The sequence below is a fragment of the Cotesia typhae genome, unplaced genomic scaffold, assembly GCF_013202065.1.
Source record: "Cotesia typhae breed Kobodo isofemale line unplaced genomic scaffold, CoteBio_Ctyphae scaffold_58, whole genome shotgun sequence".
In the NCBI taxonomy this organism is placed as follows: domain Eukaryota; kingdom Metazoa; phylum Arthropoda; class Insecta; order Hymenoptera; family Braconidae; genus Cotesia; species Cotesia typhae.
In genome coordinates, this window is record NW_027423778.1 from 742337 (window position 1) to 769799 (window position 27463).

Here is a 27463-nt window from a genome sequence, read left to right on the forward strand (position 1 = left end):
GTACCTATTTGAACATCAAAGCATTTAAGTCGTAAAACATGTATATGTATATTTTAATTGTGTTAATTAAATAAATAATAAATATAGAATAGAATTCAATAAAGAGGTTTATCCCCAATAAAACCAATTACCATGTACCACGTTTTTCTAACATATTCAATTATTATTATCCTTACCTCTCAACTAGTTCGGCTTTATTTCCTCCTTGAGGACGACCATGGCACTTCAACCATCGTCGTAACTGAACACAGTTGTGGGCTTCTACGGTAGGATGCACTAACGAAGCTCCGTCAATCAATTTTTCATTTAATTGCACAGATATTAAAAGTGATAATGCTTGTTGCCCAGCGATTTTTAAAAAAAGTGCCTGAAACTTTCATATTACCGCCTTTTTAACATGGCGGACGCGCTTGCGCTGAGCAAACTCTTAAGAAGCCTATTGTAATAATTTTTTTTCATTTTGTACTCTTATTCAACACCAGGGCACGGGACATTCGACAGAAGTGCTGTCTCTACAGTTAATGTTCGGTCCCTACAAGTTGGATATATCTGTGAGCTGTTCAAACTAACTGGAAAAGCTGATCAGCTGATTTAAAAAAAGTATTATCAGTAAAACTATACGCGTATGTTTTATGATATGAGGGAATTAATACTATAATTAATCAGCTGATATGGTCACCTGATAATATAACTGAGTATTTAAAATAAAAATGACTAATAGCTTGCTGGGATGATTAGTAAATTTGGCATTAATTTTTTTTTGTAACTTGTAACATTGATTTCTCCTAGCAGTAGATCTTCACGGCAAACTATAATTCACTACGTTACATTTCATCCATCTCAGCTATCTCTCGATCCTTCAGAAACCCTGACAGGCGTTAGCCGACTTTTGTTTTACCGGTATCAGCAACTGGGATATGATAAACTTAATTTGTATGTTCCTAGAAGACTAAAAGCGGCCTCGACGGTAACGGAATACCTCAGTGTCGCTTAGTTATGTTGGTTATGGATAGAGGGTCGTGATTCGATCTCTCAGAGGAAGTATATTCCATACAAAACGGGACTAGGTGATAGCTAGTACACTAATCGGTACTCGCGAACTAATACTCAATCTTATTAATCGGAAATATGATCTAAATCAATATCTAAATATCGCGGAAGCAGTCCCAAATGAACACGAAACAAAGACAATGGCTCGGGCCATATGAATATGGTTATAGCAGGCGTGAGGTACGCCAGTTCTGATACAAGAGGCCTACTCGACTCTCAAACACGATGCTCACTCAACGAAGCCTCGCAATCGACTCTGTTTAAGGTACACATCTAACGCTGTCTAGCAGCGACGGTACGTCCGTCCTCTATGAGGATTTCCACAAGACTCTCTTTTTAATCTGGTCTCAAGCCGGACTTCCACAAAAAACAATTCTTACTCCTTCATTACTCTAGCCAGACTTCTTCACAAAACAATCCTTACTCATCCACGAATCCAGGCAGACTGTCTCTCACCGTATCCCGACTACATTTATGCTACCTGCTACATGCGCTCAACTCACTTTCACGCTTCACTCAGATACGCATACCCCCACATTCACTTTCACAACTAGAGTTTCAGAACTACCAGTGATTCTGCTCCCCTGGGAGCTTAGACATCACTCGCGACTACCTTCAAGCATCCAGCAATCGAGGACAATATTTTAGTTGCTGAATTCAGTCGTCGGTAACTGACCGGGAAACACATTACATTGATCGATTTTCCGCAGTGCAGCTCGACATCCGCGAGACAACTAACTTACTTACATACACTCACGATAGTCATGAATACTACAACGTTACCGTACCTACACAAAATAAATTTACAATATTACTTAAATATACTCCTACTATAACGCTACATAAAATGTAACGTTACAAACTTAACTCCGGGACTTATTACTAAGTTGGAAATTTTGATCCAAATCAAATATATTTCATAGCTAATAAAACTAAGGAAAAAAACGAATCAGCTGATTTCTTGAAAAATTTAAATTAAAACAACCCACGCGTTTATTATATTTCAAGAAGGAACTTATCATAACAGACTAGCTGATATTGACTTGTCACAACATAAATGAGTGTGATAGACAGAAATTTATATTCCACAGAATATCACTATATAAAAATGAGAAAATTTTAATTCATTTCTTTTTTATTTTATTACTAAACTCTAAAAATCATTACTAAGCTAGATTGGATGCACCTGTGTAAGCTAATGAAACTAACTGAACAAGCTGATTTATAAAAAAGTTATTTCTAAACTAGATTTTTTTTATACTAGTTGCCTATTAGTCTAGTCAAGAAGTGAGTTTTCTGCAAAAAATCGTTAGACCTCTCTTAAAAATATGACAATTGGTGCATTGGATACAGAATTTAATTCTGAGAAATTGATATTTTTTAATTTATCTGCCATTAAAAATTTTATTTGTTATGAACAAAAAACGAAGAGATAAAAAGGAAGTCTCTGTTTTGTCGCTATAACTTCAAAAATATTAAATACATCTAAAATGTGAAAAAAGATCCTAAAAGAGGAGAAAATTTTAGTAAAATAAATCTTGACTTCCGGAGTTGTAGCTCCATTATTTATAATTTTAATTTAATGTTGAAAGTTGGGCCCCACGCGATCGTTTCGGAGCCGAGGCGTCCCTGCCAAGCAAAGTATGCATCACAAAATAATTTTTTTAGAACATTCATTATTAATTTAAAAATCTGAATAAATTATGTTATGTCGAAGGGCGTTTTTAGAGCGGTAGCGTAAACGGTAGAGGTTTGGACTAACAGTTTAAAGAATACGCAACTGAGGTTTTAATTCCGTTGTTTTAATTATTTATGTGGGACGTTTTCGAGATACGAACTTACGCCTTCGTTTGAGACTGACGGATTTTTATGAGAGTAGATGTACTTACTGTTACAGGAACTTTATTGATGGTCAGATCCGTGGTTTTAGGGCAGCTGTTAGCGCCTATTCCTTGATTGGGCCCTTTGGTTGATTCTCGCAGCGGATGGAGTAAGGTGGATTTGGGCTGCTTATTCTAAGGGCTTCTTATCTTATGAAACTAACGAACTCGAACTGAATTTCACTTCTTTTTAAGATTTATTTTAATAAACACCTAAACTTTTACACTTCACAAATTTTATTTAATCGAAATTATATTAATGAATTTTATTTATTTGAGCTAACGTCCTCCAGTCCCCCGTAGGGTAAAGTGCGCAAATTTAGCTTTAAAAGATATAATACTTATTGACCAAACTCTCGTCTAAGTGCAGGGCAAATTAGAGCTTTGAGAATTCGGTTCTCTAGATTTTACCTACTTATCGACCTCTCGCCTAAGTGCAGAGCAAATTAGAACTTTGAGAATCTCGACTTGTAGATAATTAAAACTAATACGTGGCCTGCTGGTTGAACCGAATATGAACTCGTCTTAAGTGCAGCGCAAATTAAGATAAGAGACTTATACAAGGCACGGGCCCGTCAACTAAACGCGGAATTCAAATTAATTGAGCAAAGACAAGGCGTTGGCGGTTGATCGCCTTTTTAAATACTCGCGGTGCTGCGATTGCAGAAGTCCCCGCTAGTCAACCAGCAGTCGCGTAGCTTATATTTTATTGTGACTTTCGCGCATGGAGAAGTCTTCCATCTGCGCGGGTGATTTAAATTTAAAGAAAAATTTTGGGATGGACATAACATTCCCCCGCAAAAGCGAGAAGCTAATATAGTTTTTCGGTTTTCCTATGGCCACCTTTCCCATAAGCGGGAGCCACTTACAATTTTCGTTTTTGACTTAATATATTTTAATATAATGAAAGGAGTAACAGGAGGAGTCATCTGGTGCTTGTATTTAAATTTAAATTATATTTTAATTCTGCATTGTGTTACATTGTGTATATTTCGCTGACGAATGATCTTTCTTATCTTGCTTCGCTTGCCTCTCGAGTTCGCGAAGCCGGGTTGAGCGTCAGTGTTTTCTCACGTAGCAGTCAGAGCGGAGCGGAGAAAAAGAAAATGTTTCCAACGAAAAAAAATTTCGAGGGTTATGGTACTTGGTACCAGATGGTTGTGTTCGTTCACGGAGAGAAGGTAAGTAGGATTTTTGTGTAAATTGTATAAGAGAGGGGGAGACGGGGGAGTGAGGAAAGTGTAGTAAAAAAAAATTTTTTTTTTTTTTTTTCAGGATATACGATCAGCCATCTCGATCCTGGAGGCGTTGGCGCGCCCGGTGAATCCGGGGACGGCGCTTCGGTTGGCGTCGCATTTAATGGATTTGTTCGGTCCTCTTCCGCCGGAAGTCGTGGAGGCCGTCATTTTTTTTTGCCTCCAAGGCGTTGAGGGAGTGGAGGATCCCTTGACGTTTAGTGCGGTGATTTCTCCGAATTCGGAGGACCTCGAGCGGTTGAGGATCGCCCTGATGGAGGCGGTTTTCAATCGCTTGGTCACTATGCCTTATTAGTAAGGTCAGATTCAGTCGGATGGCTGGCCAGTGGGGTGAGGAACCCGCACTTGTTGCGTCAGCGGTTCGGCTTCCATTCGCGTATACTTGTGGGAGCAAGAATTTATTTAAAAAGTATTAATTTTTTTTTCTTTTAAATTTGTAATAACTATTACTTATAGTAATATAATTATTACTTTTTATAATAAATTTTATCATATAGACAAAAGAATCTGTCTCGTAATTCTTATGTCCCTTCCTCTCCTCTTGTTCGTTATTACTTATAGTTAGAATTTATTAGCGAGTTAAGATTAGAGTTTAATTGGATTGAGATTTAGATTAAGATCGGAGTTTTAATTTGCGGGAGTGTGGGATTTTGCATAATAGTTTCGTATGTATGTGTAAGTGCTGTTGTAAACGAGGTGTGTGTGTGCGGTATAGATTATTACATGTGAATATTTTTAGTCAGAAGATCTATAATTGCCAACTGTCCAGGCTACATTTCTTTTGATATATTTTATACCTGAACCGGTTTTATGCGTTACCGTTTCTTCAATGCTATCCGTTTGTCATTTAGTTCTAAACCGTGCTTTGACAAACATTAAGTAATTAATTGAAAGTTCCAAAACGAAAAGGAAACAGTAAGGACAACATAAATTATTGGCGTTCAAGAGAAATATAAGGACAATAAAATCCAAAAAATAAACCTTTAACCGTCTTATAATTTGAATAAATAAAAAAAAATGATCAACAAATGGGATTACAAATGTAAAAAAATTATTTTTAAGTAGTCCAATAATTATTCTATAAAATTGTCTTGGATCATAAAAGCCGTAACTTCAATAGTTTCAAAGATATAATTATCTAAAAATTCAAGAAATGTATTTTTTGTATCAACAAATGCTTATAAAAATTGAAATATAATAGATATCAAGCATGTAAAAAATTTATTATATTAATCAATAAATTGTCTAAAAGATCATCTAAAATGTCAAAGACCGTATCATCAATAGTTTAGAAGTTATAACAATTTATAAGTTGATGAAATAGTTGACAGCTTCAACTTTGATGGGATAAAGTATTTCAAAATTTATTAAAAAATAGAGAAAAATTTTTTTTACAACTTTTATGCATAGGGCTGTGTTTGTAATTTTTTAAAGCGACGGAAAAAGATATAATGAGAATGGAAATTTGTTTATAACAAATTATTTATAAAATAAACATTGAAAATTCAAATAATAAAAAAATTTATTCTCATAATTGAATTGAGAATTGTAAATGGTGATTAAAAAAAATGATTTCTCAATAAATAATTAAAATAATGGATAAATGAAAAAAACAATTATAAAAAACTAAGAAATTTTTTTCTTAAAAAAAATTTTTTTTTTTAAACCATTATTTTACTTAGACAATAGAATGACAAAAAAATTTTTTTCAAAAATATTCAATTAGTCTATTTGTTTATAACAAATTTTCGAACAATTAATTCTAAAAAATGTTTAGCCAAGCTACTAAATGCAATATATTAATAGAAAAACAACCAAAATTGAAGATTTGGAAAAAAAAATTTCTTTTATAACATTAGCCGGATATTTCAATTTTTGATAACTTTGAAAAATCATTATAAACAAATGAAAAAACTTTTATAAACTTTTACGACAGAATCTTGTATACTATTTATGTAGCAAGAGCTCCAAAAAGAAAAAAAAATTTATAGACACTATTTTTAAACTTTTATAAACGATTTTACTAATACTCAAGTCTCCGAAAAATTTGTTAATTCACAATCAAATAACTTAAACAAAAATTAAGCTAAAAAATTTTTTTCTGCGGCACTATATTCCTTTAAGCGTCTAGATGACATTATAATTTATCTAGATTTTTAAATAACTATTGAATGTTCTAAAAAAATTATTTTGTGTTGCATACTTTGCATGGCAGAGACGCCTAGACTCCGAAACGGTCGCGCGAGGCCCAACCTTCAATGTTAAATTAAAATCATAAATAATGGAGCTACAACTCTGGAAGTCAAGACTTATTGCACTAAAATTTCCTTCTCTTTTAGGATCTTTTGTCATATTTCAGATGTATTTAATATTTTTGAAGTTATAGCGACAAGACGGAGACTCCCATTTTGTCTCTTCGTTTTTTGTTGATAAGAATTGGAATTTTAAATAGCGGATAAATTAAAAAATACAAGTTCTCAGAATTAAATTCTGAATCCAATGCACCAATCGTCATATTTTTTAGAGTGGTCTAACGATTTTTCGCAGAAAACTCACGTCTCAACTAGACTACATACCTGTGAGCTGAAAAGAACTAAGTGGAGAAGCTGATCAGCTTTATAAAAAAATATTACCAATAAAACCCTATTTGCATGTTTTATTATAAGGTGAAATTATTGTTATCAATTAGCTGACATTTGTATCTTATAATATAAATGAGTGTTATAGACAAAAATTTCTTACTGCTTGTTTTGAGAATAAGACAATTTGTGATCAATGAATTTTTTAACTCAACTCTACGGGTGATCACTTATATTAGCTGGATATTTCTATCCAAGTGGCATATGCCTATAAGCTAATAAAAGAAGATAAAATATCTAATCAGCTAATTTTTTTTTAAATTTTACTTATAAAACCTCTCGCGTATGTTTTATTTTAAGCAAAATATTAAAATGATCACTCAGCTCACAGTGGCATTGTATAATATAAATGAAAGTTATAGATAAGAAATTTCTCATAACTTGTTGTGATAAGAAAATTTTTTATCAATTTTTAACTTTACGCTAAAAAAATCGAAGATTTTCAAAAATGGGGAAGTTATTGTTTTCACCCTGTTTTCCAAAAATCGATTTTTCATCAGGTGTGAAAGTATGTGAACCGCTTATAACTTTCGAACGGCTTGACCGATTTTATCGCGGTTGGTGCTATTCCAAAGAGATTGGCTAAACTCAAATTTCGAGTACAATTTGGACCGATTCCCCTTATCTGATTGATCGGTGTTTTTAACTCTCTTGTAGAAGTAAAAAAATCTACATCGATTGCCACTAACGACGTGGAAATCAGTTGATTCATTCAAAAGTTCAAGCTATTTGAAAATTCAAAAAATAGTGTTTTAACAAACTTTCATCAGACTTTTGGACCTAAAGGACTCAAAAGCATAGAACAGCGAGTTTTTGAGCTTGGAGAGCTCAGAAATAAAAAAAATCATATTTTTGAGCTCGAAGAGCTCAAAAACATCATTAGTGCAGTTTTATGCACCTAGGCATGGAATTAGCGGGAAGTTGCACGGATGGCCTTCAGGGTCTACCGTATTCCTAATTTTTTATAATTGATTAGTACTGTTGATGAGTTAAAGTAACTTATAAGTATATACGACGAGGATAAATAATTTTGAGCTCTTTGAGCTTAAAAGTCTGTAACGGAGTACACGGGACCTTCCTTATCCGGAGAAGGTCTTCGATCCGAGTTATAATTATCGACCAATTCTCCAGGGCTCTGTGCTCCGAAGTACTCGCGCCAATAGTCTTAAGTTAGTAAGTAAGTCCCCGAGAGGGTAGCGCCGGCACTGAGAGAGAGAGAGAGTGGGGAAGAGAGAGAGCCAAGAAGAAACAAACCAACAAATTTTGGTAAGTTTTATTGTATTCGAACGATCGAAGAATCTACATCGCAAACATCTCACTCAGGTAATTATTTCTATTCTATTATTTCTTGTGGAACGAGGCGATAAATTTTAGTTAAATTTAATGCTTGCTAGGCCCAATGCCGGCTCGCTTAAGTTTAATTAATCTAAGAAATATTCTAATACCAATTTCGTGTTCCAGAATAAAATATTCTCTGAGAATTAAGTTACGAAGTGGCGATTCAGGACCGTGCTGCCAATAAGATCTCATCAAGGAAAGACGAGAAACCCGGGAGTAAAAGCGTCGAGGGATTTTTGAAAATAAAACCCAAGGAAAACTCCAGGTACAATAAATACGTCTAAATAGATTCTCGGTGAAGCGGCATCTGCTAGGCCTTAAGTCGGCTGAAGGTTATCGCCATTTCGCGTTCGAATACAATCATTAGTCTTTAAATAAAAATTTAATCCATTAATCTTGCCAAAATTTAAGCAATTGGTTTAGTCAAAATTTAAGTACTAGTAAATTTAACTGAACATCAAAAATAATTAACGAAATGTTTAAGAACAAAATTTGGTAACTAGTCAGAATAAAAGTCCGAATAAAGTTAACAATAAATTTAAGAACAAGTCAGAAATGAAATAACTAAATATTTAATTAATAATACCAGGAATTATTTCGGGTTATTAATTAAACACGTAGGCAGAGTCGGGATTAATCTTACTAGGAATTATTTCAGTTTGTTAATTCATGATTTTGGTGTCACGTGAAAATTTGAACTCTGGTAATTGAGTTTGAGTAAAATCAGTTAATTTTGTGTCAATTAAAATCATTAAAATAATTTCAGTAAAATATTTTAGTAAAATCATCAGAAGTTAAAATTAATTAAAATCAATATAAATAATTTGGAACGAATTTTGATTGTGTGAAATAAAATAGAAGTAAAATTAGAATCGTAAAAAAAACCGTTAGAATAATTGTTAAAATCATTTAGATAAAAGTAGAAAATAAATCAGTTGTAAATTTCACTTGAAGAAAAATTCAACAAAAGTTGGGAGAGGGTCCGCCATCTTGTTTCGAGCTAAAACGCCGAGTAAAGGACGTACAAGGTCGAGACTAAAAATCTCAAGGCGTTGTAAGGTGGAATATAATCCCCAAAATTGAAATAAAATAAATTTCAAGTTTCAAACAACATAAAGAAAGTAAAGGAAGTAATTTAGCAAAAATAAAATAAACTCAGTTATTCAGAGACAAGTAAAATAATTCAGTTAAAATTGAGTGAAATAAAACCAATTGCCAATTTCTTAATTCAGAGATTAAAACTAAATAAATTAATTAATTAACTCTGACAAATAATTTGGACAAAACGAAAACATATTAAATAAGATAATTTATAAAATTCGGTAAAATTAAATTCAAATGAAATCAAATCAATTATAATTAAAATAATTAAGTGGAATTTTATTACAAAAGTTCCGACGAAATAAAATTAACAAAAGTAAAAAAATGTAAAATAAATTTGTAAGAATACTAGGACGTAGCGAATATTTTGTCGGCAGATTATTAAGACCTCTGTCATCAAATTTTAATCTATTAATACGAGATACGAAGACCTCTTAGTATTAAATATTTATTGTTGTATTATTAGGACCACGGCAGTAAATTAGTTAAGAATTTTAAAAAGGAAATTAATCACTATAGGAATTTAGATTTAGAAAATTAGTTAATCAGATTTAATTTGGAAAATAAAAGTAAATAATAGTCTTAGAAAATAATAAAGTATGGAAATTTTAATTAGTGTGTTTGAATGATAATAATTATATTGTGGGTGCGTGTGGAAAATGATGAAAATGATGAAACTATGAAACTATAGCAAATTATGGAAAATGGAAATTATGGAAAATTATGGAAAATTGAAAAATGGAGGAAAATAATTAGAAACCACGGTATGGTCGCTCCATAAGAGGGTACCGTCGGGAATAAGTAACTATGATAGAAACCGCGGTATGGTCGCTCCATAAGAGGGTATCGTCTGGATTAGCCACTTTGATAGGAAACCGTCTTATAAACGGGAATAGGACTTAATCTTAAGTGTTAATTAATTGTAAGGGGAATATTATTGTAATGGGGTGGGTTAAATAAAATTTCTTGAAAAATAGATTCCTTTGATGATTTCTGTTCTCTTCCCAACAATCTCTCACGACCCTGTAGAACTTACTCCATGCTCTGGTCCAGTTTCTGGATACTGTGTCTAAAAATCCAGTGGCGCCCTAAATAAATTAAGGGGTGACCAAAGCGGACGAGTGGATTTTTTTTTTCTCTTTAAAAGAAATACATTCCGTTACAATTCTGATAGAAGTATCATAGATCAATATTCATCAAATTTTCAAACCGCACTAACTTTTCAATAAATCAACCGATTTTCACGCGGTTGGCAGGATTTGACGCCATTTTTCTAGTTTCACGATGAATCTTCAAGTTTAAATTGATAAAACTAGGAAATTTGGAGTAATTCCAAAAAAAACTCTTTTTTTGGTTTTTTTTTATTTATGATATTTCTTGAACGAATTGACCAATTTTGACCGGCTTGACGGCAACCGGCGTAATTTTTTCATGCTAATAGCTGATTAGTTTTTGAAATCGATCAGTGCAGCCGTTCAAAAGTAATTCCAAAAAATGTCGGTGTTATGTTAAAGAAACACTTGTTTCCAAATATTTAATCGAGGATATCTCTCAAACCAATCAACCGATTTCCCTGTTTTTGGCGGCAATCGACGCGATTTGTTAAAATTATTCTACATTACCAAAAACGATCCAAGAAGAAATGAAGAAGTTATGTCAAAAAAACACTTTTTTCGATTTTTTTTCGTTCACGGTATCTCTCGAACGAATCAACCGATATTGGCCGGATTGGCGACGATCGGCGTGGTTTTCCAAGCTTGAGGGCGGATTAGTTTTTGAAGTTGATCGATAAAGCCGTTTAAAAGATATTAAAAAAAAACACTTTTGAAAATAATTTTTTTCTTATTTTTTTTTTAGATTTTTCAAGATTTCTTAAAATCTATCGGTCCGAATCGGTTCAAATTCTCAGGAAATCTAAGTTTATGGAAACTCTTTAGAACGCCGTTTAGTTTGCTCCGATCGGTTCAGTCGTTCAAAAGTTATAAGCGAGTCACATAGTCACACACACACACACACACACGCACACACACACGGGGATAGGGAATACTCGTTATATCTGCGCGCCAGATACGTCAGGTACAAAGGAAATAAAATACTCGGGGTGGACCGAAACCTAGCAAAAAGATGATGTGATATGTCAGAAAACATTCAAACATCGTCTACGGTGCAGGAGGGGGATGCCTCAGTACCGGCGAGGGAAGGCGTCCAAGCGGGCCTGAACTCGTCGTTATCAAGCGACCGTTTGAACAGCAGAGTGGACCCCATGGCTCTGCCGTCTAGCAATGCTAGCAATGCTACAGGGAGTACTGAAACAGCCCAGATGAAAGTAGACGCACAGCAAACAGGCGTTCCTCCAAGAAGTGGAAGACCTGTTGCTCCCGTCAACACTAACACGTACCAAGGGAGGATCAACTCTTTACCGACTATCACCGGCCAACAATCGCCAATGGAACGGCTCGGCAGCAAGATCGAAGAGTTGACTGAGTTCATAAAGGACAAGAGAAATCTCCATCATGAACTTAGAAAATTAGTAGCGTCCATTGCCACAGCATATAAGTTGGCCAACAAACCAGCATCGATGTCGGCGACAACCACGCAAACATCTCCAGAGATGACCAGAGCGTTTTTGGTCACTCCTGAGAAACCACAGCAAGAAGAAGAGAACAAATAGAAGAGGCTGCTGTCTACACCCAGCCCTTCCTCCGCAATCGACAAGCCAGCACAGAAAAAGACAGCCCGAGATAATGCCTGGATCGAGGTGACACGGCAAAAGAAAAAGAAGGAAAGAGAACAGGAGCCAGAGGCAAAAACTACTGAAGCCCAAAACCAGCCAAGTAAGGGTGGCTCAAAAAAACCGAGAAGGAGAAAGACAAGAACAAAGGCTGTGCTTGTCCAACCAGCTGAAGGACGAACGTACGCCGATCTCCTCAAGGAAATCAAGGCCAAGGTTAGCCCGACAGAGACTGGAGTAGACATAAGGTCTATTAAAAGGACGAGGAACGGAGGCGTTCTCCTTGAAATGGCTCGAAAGACCGAGGATAGCAAGGCTTTCACCGATGCAGTAAGGTCAGCCACTGCAAACATCGGCACGGTCAAAACGCTAACACCAACAACAACGATTGAGATCCTCGACTTGGATGAAATCTCTACCGAGAGCGAAGTCCGCGAAGCACTTAAACGTGAATTCAAAGACAGCCTAGAGATCAAACGGGTGAATTTGACAAAACCCACACCACGAGGTAATCGGGCAGCCTTCTGCGAGATCGACGAAGCCAATGCGACTAAAGACCTCAACAAGGCCCGTATAAAGATTGGCTGGGTTAACTGCCGCATACGCCCAGTTGTGAAAGTAACCCGATGCTTTAAATGCCTAGGGTTCGGTCACCGAACAGGGAATTGTACGGGCCCTGACAGAAGCAAATGCTGCTATAAGTGTGGCGGAGAAAACCACAAATCTACAAACTGCGTAGAAAAGCCAAAGTGCTTCCTTTGTACGGCAGACAAAGACGCTCAGGATGGCTTAGGTCATATAGCCGGTTCCGAAGCGTGTAAGGCATTTCGCACCGCACTTGCCGCAGCCACGAAAGAAGAAAAATGACGCGCTTATTACAGGGTAACCTGACTCCAAAGATTGCGAACATGATTGAAGGCTGGACCGTATCCGAATAATATAGTGGCAGCGACCATCAGTATGTGACATTCAGCATTCAAACTGCTTCCGTTCCGATAACACGACACGATTATCAACCACGGAAGTGGAATGTCAGGAAGCTCGATTTAGAGAAGCTGCGAACTTCTCTGACACGAAGTTCGTCGACTTTTCAGGACAGCCCGACTCCGAATAGCCGTAATGAAACGACAAATTTCGTTTCAAGAGTGATGGGACTGATCGCCGCCTCATGCGATGCTTCCATGCCACGGATGAAGAGGCGAGGCTACTATAGGCCGGTGTATTGGTGGACTCAAGACATAGCAGATCTTCGGAAAAAATGCCATGGACTACGTAGGAGAGCAACGAGAGCAGCAAAAAGTTCCCCTGACCAAGACATATACTCGATGGAGTACAAACAGACTAAGAAGGCTTTGAATAAAGCCATCAAAGCAAGTAAAGTGGTGTTGTGGAAAAACATCTGCAACGACCTAAACAATGACCTCTGGGGTAAAGTCTACCAAATTGTCACTAAACGACTTGGGAAGGCGTCTCCAGAAGTGCCGAAGTCTCCTGCTTCAATGAACAGCATCGTGGCGGAGTTGTTTCCCGAGCACCCACCGCAAGAAAAGAGACGATATGCAAAAACCAGCGAAACAACACTCTTCACTATAAAGGAATTGCAAGACGCAGCAAAAACCATCAAGATTGGGAAAGCACGAGGCCCCGATGGCATCCCAGCCTCGGTGATCAAGATTGTAGCCCTGGAATATCCGCACATACTTATACGCACGGACCAAAAAGAGAAGGGTCCTCTTGGAAACAGTCCACTCAGTATTGCTCTACGGAGCTGAGATATGGGCGGATATTCTAAAGCAAAAGACCTACCGGCGTAAGATGGCAGCGGTTCAGCGTCGAGGCGCTCTCAGGGTTACCTATGCATACCGCACCGTCTCTGAAGCGGCAGTACTGGTCATTGCGGGAGCTACACCTGTCGACTTATTAGCGTTTGAAAGAGCCAAGCTCTATGACGCTAAAAGAAATGGCGACAACTCTAAGGAGACAAAGATGAGAATAAAAAAGGAAGCGCAACTCTCTCGACAACACGGGGACACGGAATTCTTTCTGACCCAGCTCTTGACTGACCATGGCCAATTCAATGACTATCTCTTCAGGATGAAACTACAGGACAAACCGACATACAAATATTGCCCAGACAAAATTGACAACGCCGAACACACATTCTTCGAGTGTCCTCGGTGGAAAGACTACAGAAGCAGCACCGAAGAGATCATAGGCGCCAGGCTCTCCCCCTCCAGCTTGGTGACTTATATGATCGAAAAAGAGGAAAACTAGTCAGCTGTTGCAGTTTACGCAGGGCGCCTTCTGAAAGAAAAAATCGCAGAAAGGGACCAGTAGCCAGAAGTAGCCGTCGTGAGACGCAGCACGGACTGGATTGAAGTAATGCTAACGCGGTTCCAATCCAGTCCTCCACGTACCATCTATGGGGAGAGGGGAAAAGGAATGTTTTTTTTTAGTGGGTAAAAAGCTCCACACTACCGACCATCGATATCTGCCGTAAGATGGGCAAAAGAGTTAACGATAGCGGTGTCTTTTGAAGATCTTTTTTTCGTACCTCTTTGGAAAAAAAAAAAAAAAAACACACACACACACACAGAAATAGTGACAACATCGCAGGGGTAGTCAGGGAAGCTTCCTGTGACCTTCAAACGTCGAGATCTGATGAAAACTCGATTTTTGCAAAACGGGGTGAAAACAATTACTTCCCGATTTTTGAAAATCTGAGATTTTTAGCGGGAAGTTAAAAATATTATTCAGAAAACTTCATGCATGTGTTTCAGTTTATGAAGAAGAAAATAATAATCAATCAGCTGATATTTTCATGTTGTTATGCAAATGAGTCTTATTGATAGAAATTTCTTATTGCTTCTTCTGATAATAACATAATTTTTAATTAAATTTTTTTTATAACTCTTAGTAGTTATTACTTAGCTTATCATTTTTGTTGCAGTTGTTAGTCATCTGATTATCATTATTATTATACTGTTGATAGTCATGTGATTAGTATTTTCAGTTGGTTTGTGATTGCAAGGATATGTGTCTTCGATAAAAAACTCTATTCAAGCATATTTGTATACTCAAATTTATATTGAAAAACAATAAAGAAAAATGAAAGTATTAAATTGATTGAGAAAAATTTCGTAAATTGAAGTGTACATGCGGTACTTGTTTATCTTATGCATTATTATGTCTGACTTTTTCAATAACTTCATGATAGACTTAAAAAAAAAAAAGAAGTAATAACCAACCAGTATCCAACAAGAAATAATTGGAAGATCATTTTGTAATTATTAAAGAAAATCAATAGTAGTATATCAGGGGTTACCGGGTGTCTATAATGTAGGAATCTACATTATCGACAGAGTGGTTCGTGTTCACGCTAAATTACCAACCGCCAGTTTGACCATATTTTCACCGTTTTTTTATCAACTGTTTTGAATTTTGATTTCCACCATTCGTCCGCCCATTTTTGAATTTAAATTTCCACCATTTCCCTGCCCTTTTTTTGATCAACTACTTGGTAGTCACCATTTTCTGCGACTAGATATATTATTTCTTAGATATCAAGCTCTATTATTGAAATTAGGAAAAAATACATCGACGTTTCAGTTATGGCTAATAATACGAAATTTTTGGAGAAAAAAAACGAAGAGATATTCTATGATATTTCTTTTTTCTTCAAGAACTGTATTGCAACGAAGTGATCGTTACCCATTAAACGTCCTTTTATTCGCACTGTCTTAGTTATCCACAGACCATAGTGCGCTGTGATCTTAAGTCCTCGTGCCCATAGCTGAGGCTATGAAATGAGGCCCCAAGCTGGAGAAGCCGACATAGTGGTAGTAGGGAGAGCAGAGAAAGTAAGAAAAGAGAGAAGTAAATTTGGTCAGACTCATTGTAACTGAGTGGCTCAACTGGACGACACGCAAATTTTTTAAAAACAACAAGCAAAAGTAATTATTTTTTATCCGCTCGACCAACGTGGAACAAAGCGATAACACCTTATTAATTTCTTGCTTGCCAGGCCGAATGTCAGCTTGCGTTAATTAATATTAATTTTGTAAGAATTTTTAATGCTGATTTACGGTTACTGGCTAAACAAATATCCAGGGAGCGAGCGATGGTGACCACAGCTTTGCCGTCAAGTTGAGAATATCTCACTAAGGGAAATTTATACCAGTAAGCGAAGACGAAGAGTTGCAGCTCATCGAGAAAATGCTGATAAAAATTATAAAAATTCCAGGTACACATAACGAGTTAATTATTCTTCGGGACTGCGGCGTCAGCCAGGCCTGATGTCAGCTAAAGGTCACCGCCATTTCGTGCTCGGTCACAATCGTTAGTTTTTAGAATAAAACTCAGAATTAAAATTAAAGAAAATTATGAAACAACTAATGAATAATACCAGGACCTATTTCGGGCTATTAATTAATTTATGTAGACGAAACAATTAGTCCACACAGATAATAGACTAGAGCACATAGACTAGTTTGAGTTAATGATACCAAGTACATATTTCGGATAATTAATCTCCGATTTTAATGTCATGTGTAAAATTTAATTTATTAGTATTGAGGAAATTCATAAATTGGCTCAAGCCAATAAGAACAAAATTAAGTAAATCGTCAAACTAAATTATTTAAGACAAAAATAAATTAAACATTAAAAAATCACGCTGTAAATTACTCAGCGCATTATTTAATAAGTTGTTATAATTAAAAATCAAAATCAGGATTAGGAAATTATCGTTAATTGAATTGTTTCAATAAGATTATAAATTCATTAGTTGCAAAATTGTTTAAAAAAAATCAAGACAAAAATTTAGTACACGAACTTACGACCTTGAGAGAGTCGGCCATTTGGACTCGCGCTAAAACAGTATAAAACATTCTCAAAGTCAAAACTCAATTTTCTCGGCTTACACGGGAAATATCTTTTGTCAAAATTTCACGTTTACGATAAAAATAAAGTTTAGTAAGACTTACCGCTGATAAATGATTTAGATTAAATAAATATAATTTAAATTTAAAAAAAAATTTAGACACTGCAAAATTGATTCAATTATCGGAATTTAATTAATAAACATTGACTTCAACAAATGGATTAAAATTTATTTAGTAAATTCTTGGACATGACAAAATAAGGATTAATTCAAGATACGAAGAACTCTTGTATTTAATATTTATTGTTGTAATACCAACACAGCAGTAAATTAGTAATTAAGAAAGTGACAACTAGAAATTAAGAATAGATAATTAGTAAAAAAAGTGGATTTATTTTATTAATGGAAAATCAGTTATTGTATTATTGTTATGATCGGAATTATAAATAGTGTTATTGTGTTTGCGTAAAGAGACTACCACGGTTTCATGGTATAAGGGGAAGGAGAAGGGGACAGCGTGCAATAACTTAGATTAGCGTGAGGGTCCGGTGGGCAGCGCGAAGTCGATAGAGTAGCATGACGGTCTAGTGGAAAGCGGGCACTACAGCGACGTGAGGGTCAGCTAGAGAGCGCAAAATATAACCGAATGAGAGTTGTGTGTGAATGAGATTATCCGATGAATTTTATTAATTGTTATATTGGCAGTTATCTCTATTGTAAAAGGATTGGAGGAATATATAATTTTGTAGAACGAATTTCTGTATTTAAGTTTTGGTTTCTTTTAGCAATCTCGCACGACCCTGATCTATAACTCCATGTTCTGGTCCAGTTCTGGATACTGAGTCCAAAAATCCAGTGGCGTCCTTAATGAATAAAAGTGAAGTTTCCATGATGAAAAAATGTTCTGGAACTAAACTAAGCGTGATTCTCATGTATTTTGATCCGTTGAATATGAATCAAAACTTTATTGAGATCACGAGCCATTTTAAAAGTGGAAAAATCACACAAAACTCTCGAAAATTCCGAAAGAATATAGTTTTTATAATAAAAACACTTCTTTTGATCCAATTCATATAAAATTTTATATCTTTTGATGTCTTCAATTCGCATCTTAATTTTTTTACTCTATTCAACCTTTAAAGCTGAAAAAATTTTTAAAAATTGTAAAAATTACCATTCATAACAGAAAAAAAATTGATTAAACATGATTTAATGCCTAAAATAAATACTTTATAACGTAGATATATCAAGTAACTTGAAATCTGTGAAAATCACAAGACATAAAAAGATAGAAAGAAATGATTTTCACGAATCCTGAACTTTCCTTCGATTGTATCGCCCTCTTTTATCCTCAAATGATCTTCGAGGTGGATTCTCTCTTTCGTGTACGATTTCTTTTCGGTACTTTCCTTTTAAACATCCAACAAAAATCTGCCATCATATTCACACTTCAATTTCCTTGGTTTCTACTCTCCATTTCACTGATGTCTTGGTGAAAACGTTCTCCCTATTCTTCACTATAATAACCACAATTGTCAGGGAAGTAGTTAAGATAAGAATCTAAAAAGTGAAATTTAAGATTTATTAAACAACCCAAATTTTTGCAATTTTCCAGCAATGCGTCAACTAAAGTGCTGTAATTCTCACTTCTATTATTTCCCAGAAAGTTTTGTGTAACATTTTTGAACCTTACACAAGCTGCTTTTTCTGTGTCGTTCATTGTTCCTTCAAAATTCGCATCCTGAAATAAAGATCGTATTTGGGGTCCATCAAAAATTTTTTCTTTCAATTTCGCATCACTTATTGCAGGTAACATTCCTCTCAAGTACGAAAAACAATCAGCATCTTTATTCAAAGCTTCCACGTACTGTTTTATGAGTCCCAACTTGATATGTAGTGGTGGCACCAAATATTTAGAAGGCTAAATTAAGAGTGGTCGTATAACGTTACGGGAACCTAGATTCAATGCAGATCTTGATAACCATTCTTTTTTGACATAATGATTTTTCTGGTCTCTGCTATCAAACAAACATAAATAGCAAGGATATTTGGTAAATCCCGCTGGCTGACCTAAAAAAAGTGTTACAATTTTGAGATCTCCACAAACTTCCCAGATATGCTCTGAATATTTGATTTTTTCCAATACAATCTGTAAATTTTCATGTTTCTTTCAGTTTTATCGAAGGAGCTATTGGAATCGGCGTAAGTTCATTCCCAATATGAAGCAAAACAGCTTCAAGACTTCGTTTTGATGAATTGATGAAAAGTCTCCACTGATCGTAGAGACTTTTTATCTTGTTTTTATTTTTCGTATTTTCCTACCGGGTTAACATCTTGTTACATTGACTACAAATCGTATGTGAAACCCATACTGAATCCAAATTAGTAATTTGGAGACCAATACATTCTTCATGAATTTGTTTGATCTTATCAGATAACGGATAAGGGATCTTCGATTCCTTTCCAAATTAAATTCTCCACACATGTAACAAAATGAATCAGGACTTTAATACACAGATAAGAATTACTTCTTATAATAGTATACTCTCCAGTAGCCAAGTTTCCCACTTCTGAATAGCTGTAGTCGCTTGATGACGACGCCTGCGAGCCTGCTTTCTCACCCTGACCAGACACCGATACTAAGGATCCGACTCCCTGCATCATAAAGTGAATGCCGTTAACCCAGACACTCTGCCAGATGGTTCTGTTGCCCACCGTCACCACGTGGAGGTGCCCTGGTCACAGGCACAAGCAATTAAATCTTCAAAAGACAAAACGAGAATAAAAAAACCAAAAAAATTAATTTTTTCGGAATTATCGACAGTTTTTTAATCATCAAAACTGCGAATTTTCATAATTTTTACGGTTTTCTGAAGTTTTCTCGAAATTTCGAGGGTATGGGGGTCAAACTGACCTCGAATACGGATTTAATGGACCAAAATTCCTATCCGTAGGTAGGTCCGGTCAAATGCACATTATACTTAATTTTTTTTTGTGTCCCGGTGTAATTATAATTGTCATGACTTCTTCAATAAATCTAAAATGTTTTCAATTACTGGCTGTATCTGGTTGGATTTATCCTGACTATGATTTATCTATCAGAGACCAAATGTAATTTTATAAATTTTGTCAGGTAAATAATCAGTTCATCACGCATTAGTATTTCGACGGGTAGATATAGCAAAATTGTATGATTATTCACTCTGAAGAATTTTGATTTCATTTCCAAAGAAGACATCGCCTTTCATCAGAGGTAGGCAGAATGTCAACTTCAGTTTTTGCTGCAACGTTGAGATTCGTGGTAGGACTAGACCTCCGGCTCCAAAGATCCTCCCCTTCGAGGATAGCAGTAATAGAAAAATTAATCACCTCCTTGGGTGATAACTTTATCGTTGAGACGGAAAGTCTGATAAAAGCATTTATATCTTCAGCTACCCGAATTGTCTCATTTCAGTTTTATGCATTTTCACACTCTCAATCACACATGACCCACACTAATCTTCACACACATAACCCACACTTGTATGATCTTATTTTATGAATTTTAATACAACAAAATTGACTGTACCTTAATTTATTTAAAATTTTGATTTAATTATTCAATCATTAGTTATTAGTGAAACGATAATTCCAAATTCACAATTAAATTCTAAAACTCAACGAATACTCGATTGCAAATTCCGATTGTACATTTTAACTCTGTATTGAAGTATTAAATAGATTAAAATTCCAATGTAACTTATTGTCGTGGTCTTAATAATACAACAATAATTGTTTAATTCGAGAGATCTTAATACCTTCAATTAACTTTTGTTAATTAAATCAATCACGATATAAATTTTTCAATCATGTTCAAAATTATTAACATAAAATTATTGTTGTAAATTAATTAATTCTGATCAATTTTTCCTGTGACCTTTTTGACTCAAAATAACTAATTTCTTGGACTTAATGTCCATGCCAATAATTATTAATTCTCGGTAATTTTAATTTAATTACTTCACGGACTTAATCCCCAAAAATTACTAAATTTATAATTAGTAAATAAAATAGTTTTACAATAAAATATTTTCAATAATTAGTTCTTAATGAAATATCCGATAATTTTCCAATAGTTTTATAAATTATAAAATAATCGATACAAGTCGAAGCATTCAAATTCTGTTAGCTAGAACATTCCCTAGCTTAGTTGTATCTGACCTCGGGTATTGGAATTTACTGCAACACAAAATGTATTGACGCTCGACCAAAATTCCACTAATAAAAGTTTGTCAATTATTTTTCGTGATAAAATTAATCAATTTCACTTAAGTTAATTATTATGAAAATTATAACAATAAATTTAACGAATTTTTCGGATGTTAATTAATTAATTGATAAATTTTTAGTTGTTAAATTTTTCTCGCAAGGTCGATTGAGTGATTCTCGGGTATGAGCCCCCAGGAAAATGACTCGATCCAAACTAGCAAATGTTCAACTATTATTTATTGAAATAATCGTCGATTAAACGATCCAATTGATAATTAAATAGGAGAAGTAACTGGGTATTGGGTAAACCGCGGTCCAGTTCTTTCCCACAGAGTAATAATTGATACCTTGACGAATAAGTCGATGATCTAACTCTCTCATTGAAGATGGAGTCCTAGTTGTAGTTGGCTTCCTTCGACTCGTCACTACTCCGGGGATCGGTCCTCGATTTCCGTGGCACTCAGTCTGGCGGTCACATTACTTCTCCCTTTTCCACTGCACGGCTCACCTACTTTAACCCAAAACTACCCCCTCCTATTCTCCTCTTAGGCCCGAAGATCGAGACGCGCCAGTGCTATGTCGAATAATTATCGATATCCGATGACTTATCGATTTAGGTTAAGTTTACCCTGTTACAACTCAAAGGATTTTTCTTATTTAAAATTTTATGACCGATATAGGGGAGGGCACTGAATATCAAATCACGAATCGTTATATTTCGAGAGGCTTTCTCAATGTTCTCTCATTTTGTATTATAAAAAAAAAAAAAAAAAAAAAAAAACAAATTTCGATGTTAGCGCTCCATCTCAGGTTTAGGTTAAGTAGAATTTTAATTTCAAATTCCTTTCAGATTGCTTCGAGTCATTTTTTTTGGTCGTAACGCTTTGTGTAGTGCTGCGACTCACTTAGGTCGGGAGGTGTTACGTTATCACAAATTTTAAATATAATTCGAAGTCAATTAATCAAAATTTTAGTTAATTAATAATACCGCAACAACTATACAATGAGATATTCTGGTGCAATCATCTAAAATAGTATGAGAGAATTAATAGAATAATCGCATTGCAAATATTCGCACACATAATAATTAGTAGTTATAGAACGTATAGAATTATAATAAATAAAGAGTACCGATATTAACGTGACAGCTCGTGCCTAGCCTAAGATTGAACTGTTGATCGATTTTCGGGTTCTTGTTTTGGGAGTTTTTCATGCCCACTATCGTGTACTTAAGGTGAGACCCTGAGATAGGTGACTCGATGTTGGTAACGATAGCTTCGGATGGTTAATTGAAGGCTAAACAGCGTGGGACATTTTGCAAAATATGAATACATATCATTGTTGAGTAGATTAATAGTTTCACATCAAACAATAATTATCTAAAAGATTTATCTTTGTTGTATTACATGGAATGAAATATTGACGGTATCTGATGGATTCTTATCTAATTATGATGAAGAAATACTTATTTTTTGTTATATTGACATTATCATCGTTTCAAAATTTGTCAAATAAGTACAATGTTACGTATCAGCTTACACTTGGCTCTGTCTCATCCACATATTAGACATCTGTCTAGCTCAGGATTTTGCAGAAATTTACTTGATTCTTATAGAAGGGAATTTGTCGCTCATTGAATGAAGAATGCGGCCAGTTAGTTACTAATTGTTTATTAGGCGTCCCCAAATCATGAGAGTTACCCTTAATGACTCCGAGAGTCTCTTTTATACACTTAATGTTTTACTAACTAACTTGATTCTAACTGACCATAATAACTTCACTGATAACAGTCATTATGGATTCTTTTGCTTAGAAGGAGAGAAAAGTGCGACAACACCAGACGAGGTCTTACTAGACAACTATTACATAGCACTGATAACTCAGACTCGACATAAATTCTGACAGACTATCAAACTGACTGACTGAATGATTGTAAAACAAGAATTGCCTTTCGGTAGGATAATCGAGCTTCTAAATCATCGATCGAGGGCGTTGTCAGATGCTTAAATTACTCCTTAAATCTTCAATTAATTAGCAAAAGAACTTTAATTCCAACGCCTAATTAAATCAAGAACTGCTGTTAAGTTGCCTAGTTAGCAGAAGACTATTTCACTCCGTCAAGTTCACTACCTCGATATTTCGCGATCGACGGTTGATCTTCAATAAATATGTCTTATCAGCTCTACGTGCCGGTTCGATTCGATGTAAAAATCGCGTTTGAATAGAAATTCAAACCGTGCTGACTCGATATCGGACGTCCGATGAATGTGACATTCAATTACGTTATCGTAGGTAAGTTGTTCTACCGATTTCACGAACCGATAATTGATCGATAAACAAACGAACGTGAAGGTAGATCCACCCGTTACATACAATGATTCCATTTCGTGCATTAAGTATTATTAGTTTATAACTGTACAATTATGAATGGATTCAATTTATTATGATTTCAGATGTAAGCTTCATCATTATATTCATAAAATCCAAAATTATTGTGTCCAGTTGAGTAAGAAGGTTCAATATTTAAAATAAAATTTCTTTACGTTTGATGAAAAATGCGAAATGTGTGTTGTTTATTAGATAAAACCATTGTAATTATTATTGAGAGCATTCTGTCTCCAGACTTTTTCTGGAGCAGTCAATCCGATGACTTATCAGAGGAGCAGTCTCTGCTGGTTCGAGACTGAACCTGCCAATTCCTTTTTAATGAACCAATTTAATTCTTAATCAATAATCAAAAATAAATACTTACTCAAACCTTCAGCTAGGGTTGAGAGCGCTTACCACCGTTCCACCGTGGTTCTTTTACCCAAAGCGCTAGCCAAAGTTCAGACACTCTATCAACCACCTACCTGAAGGCAGGTAAATTATAAGTAATTATTGAAAACGTATAAATCAAATTTTAAAAAGTACTTTGCAGAGCAATCAGTGATATGATCCACCTGCAGTCTATCGACTTCCTAATGAGGTCAAAATCTGGACTCAAATTATTTTAAAATTAACTACCCATAATTTAGGCAGGTAACAGTGGGTTGATCTGTTACTAATTTTTTTTTTTTAATGAATTTGATGATATTGAAGTTATTTGTTAGCGGTTATTTTTTCACAGAGCTTAAAGCGGTTCTTCTAACATCATTTACCATAGTCACAGTTACCACAGCGACCATAGCTATGACAACGGTTACCATAACAAATGTCTATGCGTGGTTGGGTGTAAAGGAGGGGGTATCAAAATCTATGATGAATAGGGTTACCAAAAAAATCGAGCTCTAGTGAACGTCTACTTCGCGAAATGAGTAACTATATCAAAATGCTAGGCTAATACTCTAATAAGTTTTTCTTACAGAAGAATATCTTTCGGTTGAATGCAGTCCCAACAAATCACCTTATATAATTATTAAAATTGTAAATATTCTTAGACAACATGTAATCGATCAAGCAAATCAATTTGACTTATAATTTACCTCTATTAAAAGTTGTTTCAGTCGCTGCAGTTGCGCCTCTAGTTGACGATTATGGTCTTCGAGTATTCGCATGCGTTTCTCTAACTTTCCTTTGTGCTGTCTGAGTAGTTTTGCTTCTGCAATCATATCGGAATCTAATCGTCGATTACTTCCATGCGCTTCAGAATTTAACTCAATGTTTCCTTTTGAACGCAAGCTTTCATATTCGTTTTGAAGAATACAATTTTCATCTTCAAGTTCCTGAATCATGGCTTCGAGTTCGATTTTTTGTTCGTGATTGATATTCGTTATAACATGAACAGAACTATTATTAATAGTTAAAGCACTATCATTGAGACTTTGGCAATAATGAGCAATCAATTGGTGTTCATCATCACTCTCAGGACTAGAGTTTTTCGGGCTCCGAGCTGACTCCACTTCAGCAAGTCTTGAAGCAAACATCTCTAACCGTGAGTGCATGTCATGACTCAACGTAGTATGTTGAGGTGATGGAAAAGGACTTTCTAGAGCATCTCCTTCTAGAACGGTTTGAACGGGTAAATATCCAACTCTTGGATGTTTTTGAAAATATCTTTTTGATTTGAATTTATTACGTAAAGCTCTCGTGAAATCTCGAACGTCTTCACCTGAAGTACTCTGAAAATTCGCCAAAATCTTTAATTTTTTCTTCTTAGAGAGAAATAGTACATTATTCACCTAAGGCAGGAAAGTCAGAAAGGCTTAGATCATATGTGATTGTTGGCCGAGGCGGAGCCAAGGTCGACAAGCATATAATCTGACGCTTCCTTATTTTCTCTCTAAAGTGAGTATACTATTTTTCTTCTCGATAGAGGTGGGAAGCGGCAACTTTGTTCATTGTAGTGGGACAAAGGTTGTCACTTTCTGCCCCGAGGAGAAAAAAATTCTGTGCATAAATTAAAAATTTACCGTTGTGCAATATTCTTGCATAGGATGCGACAATTTGTGATTCTTAGCTTTTTTGCCAAAAAAAAAACATTTTTGACACATATCGAAGTTGAAACATCTCAAACAACGGTATCTACAAAAATAAATATACGTATATGAGTAAGCCAGTTAAATTATGTAAGATTCTCTGTCGATAACTTAAATGTTACTAAAATTAAATTACTAAATACGTGTAACGTTCTGGACATTTGATAATTTTAAGTGTACAGTTCCTTATAAATTTTGAACAAGTCAGCCAATTTAAGTAATCGTTAGATCCCAGGTGGGTTGCACAGAAGAACTTTCCTACCATAATTTTTACACGGAAAGAAATTTTCTTTCAAAATTACCGTTAAATGGGCTGTAATCGTGGTACTTGATGAGGCCCTTTTCATTATTACTATTTTTAAAATAAAAATTAGAGAAAAATTTATTTCTTTTGTGGTAAACGTCATAAAATGAACCGAGGACTGAATGAAATTCACAGAAAACTACGGTAAAATTTGTTGTAAAGAAGTCAAAAATTACATCACTTACCGACAAATGATTGTCATGCTATCCGTCCCATATTAACCGTGAATTTAACGGTAATTTTTCAAGAAATTTTTTTTAATGTGTGTACTAATAAAATTAATGTTAACTTTGACATATGTCGAAACTTGGGTTACGCTTCGAGAGCGTTGTCCAAGCCCAGGACGAATGCTGATACGAGTACTTATACATTTCGCGGGCAACAATGACTTCTCAGTGACTTCTTATCGTACAAGATATCTGTTGCCTCGTTGGTAATCTAGTTACAAAGCAACGAATCCCTGTCAAAACTTAATTCCGAGAAATCCTAGGATAGAAATTTTGTTATTAGAACGTCACAATTTTTTAATTAATTAATGAAAAAAAATCAAAAAAATAATTATTTTCGTTTCTAAGGTCATCAAGGCTTTTGACAATATAATTGATTAATGACTGATTCACCGCCAGCATAAGCGTTGTCCAAAGCATACTCCGTGGAGGTTGCATGGTCGGATTTACGCTTCTCTTGTGCTTACGGACGTGTGTTAACGATTGTTAAAAAAAAATGAGACCCTGCGGTTCGGCAAGATGCACAATATTTAACGACTCCAAACTCATTTTCTGAAGAGTGTGTGTGTCAGTGTCGTGTAAGTGATTCTTAAAAAAAATGAGACCTCGTGGTTCGTCAGCTTCACAGTATTTTACGACTACAGACTCGTTTTCTAAAGTGTGTCAGAATGTGTGTATGTGTGTGTGTGTGTGTGTGTGTGTGTGTGTGTGTGTGTGTGTGTGTGTGTGTGTGTGTGTGTGTGTGTGTGTGTGTGTGTGTGTGTGTGTGTGTGTGTGTGTGTGTGTGTGTCAGAATGTGTGTGTGTTCATGAGTGTTAATCGTATTCAATATCGAGTGTTCCCACCTCTACTCCTAATCACAGCTTGCAATCTTTCTCGCATGTTCAAAATGCGATTTCGGATCATCCGTTGAGGGATCTGATGCCAAACTCTTATCAAAGCGTTCTCTAATGCTGTTTAATTGTTCAAGTTCAGATAATTTTGACGCAATCGGCGGCCCAACATGTCCCAGCCGTGCTCAATAGGATTCAAATTAGGACTCATTGCAGGATGCCTCAACAATCTAATGTTGTTTCTCTAAAAGAATTGAAGGGTTATATTCGCTATATGAGGCCTAGCATTATACTGCATAAAAATAAATTCTCTCCTGTTTCATGTTAAAGGTAACGCATAAGGTCGCAAAATTTGGTCGATATAACGTCTAGCATTGAGAGTGTCTCGTACAAGGACTAGGAAGTTCGAGAAACCCCGAAAACTGCAGCCAAACCATCACCGATTCTCCACCGTAAGCAGCTATGGGACGAATAAATTGACGTGTACGACACCAAACTCGAGGTCTTCGGTCCTTAC

At 35.3% G+C, this 27463-nt stretch overlaps 1 protein-coding gene and 1 long non-coding RNA gene across 2 annotated transcripts in view; one reads left to right on the plus strand and one right to left on the minus strand.

Annotated features, from left to right (window-relative positions):
• LOC141537118 (dystrophin) overlaps positions 1 to 27463 on the minus strand; it is a 264817-nt gene that overhangs the window by 39728 nt on the left and 197626 nt on the right. The window contains exons 7-8 of the mRNA XM_074257959.1: positions 25517 to 25628; positions 24590 to 25225 (exon numbers count right to left, since the gene is read on the minus strand). Coding sequence (XP_074114060.1) covers positions 24590 to 25225; positions 25517 to 25628 — 748 coding nt within the window. The remainder of the gene's footprint in view (positions 1 to 24589; positions 25226 to 25516; positions 25629 to 27463) is intronic.
• Positions 7933 to 8438, plus strand: LOC141537130 (uncharacterized). Its single transcript, XR_012480864.1, has 2 exons — positions 7933 to 8148; positions 8287 to 8438. It is a non-coding gene; the product is annotated as an uncharacterized LOC141537130 (long non-coding RNA).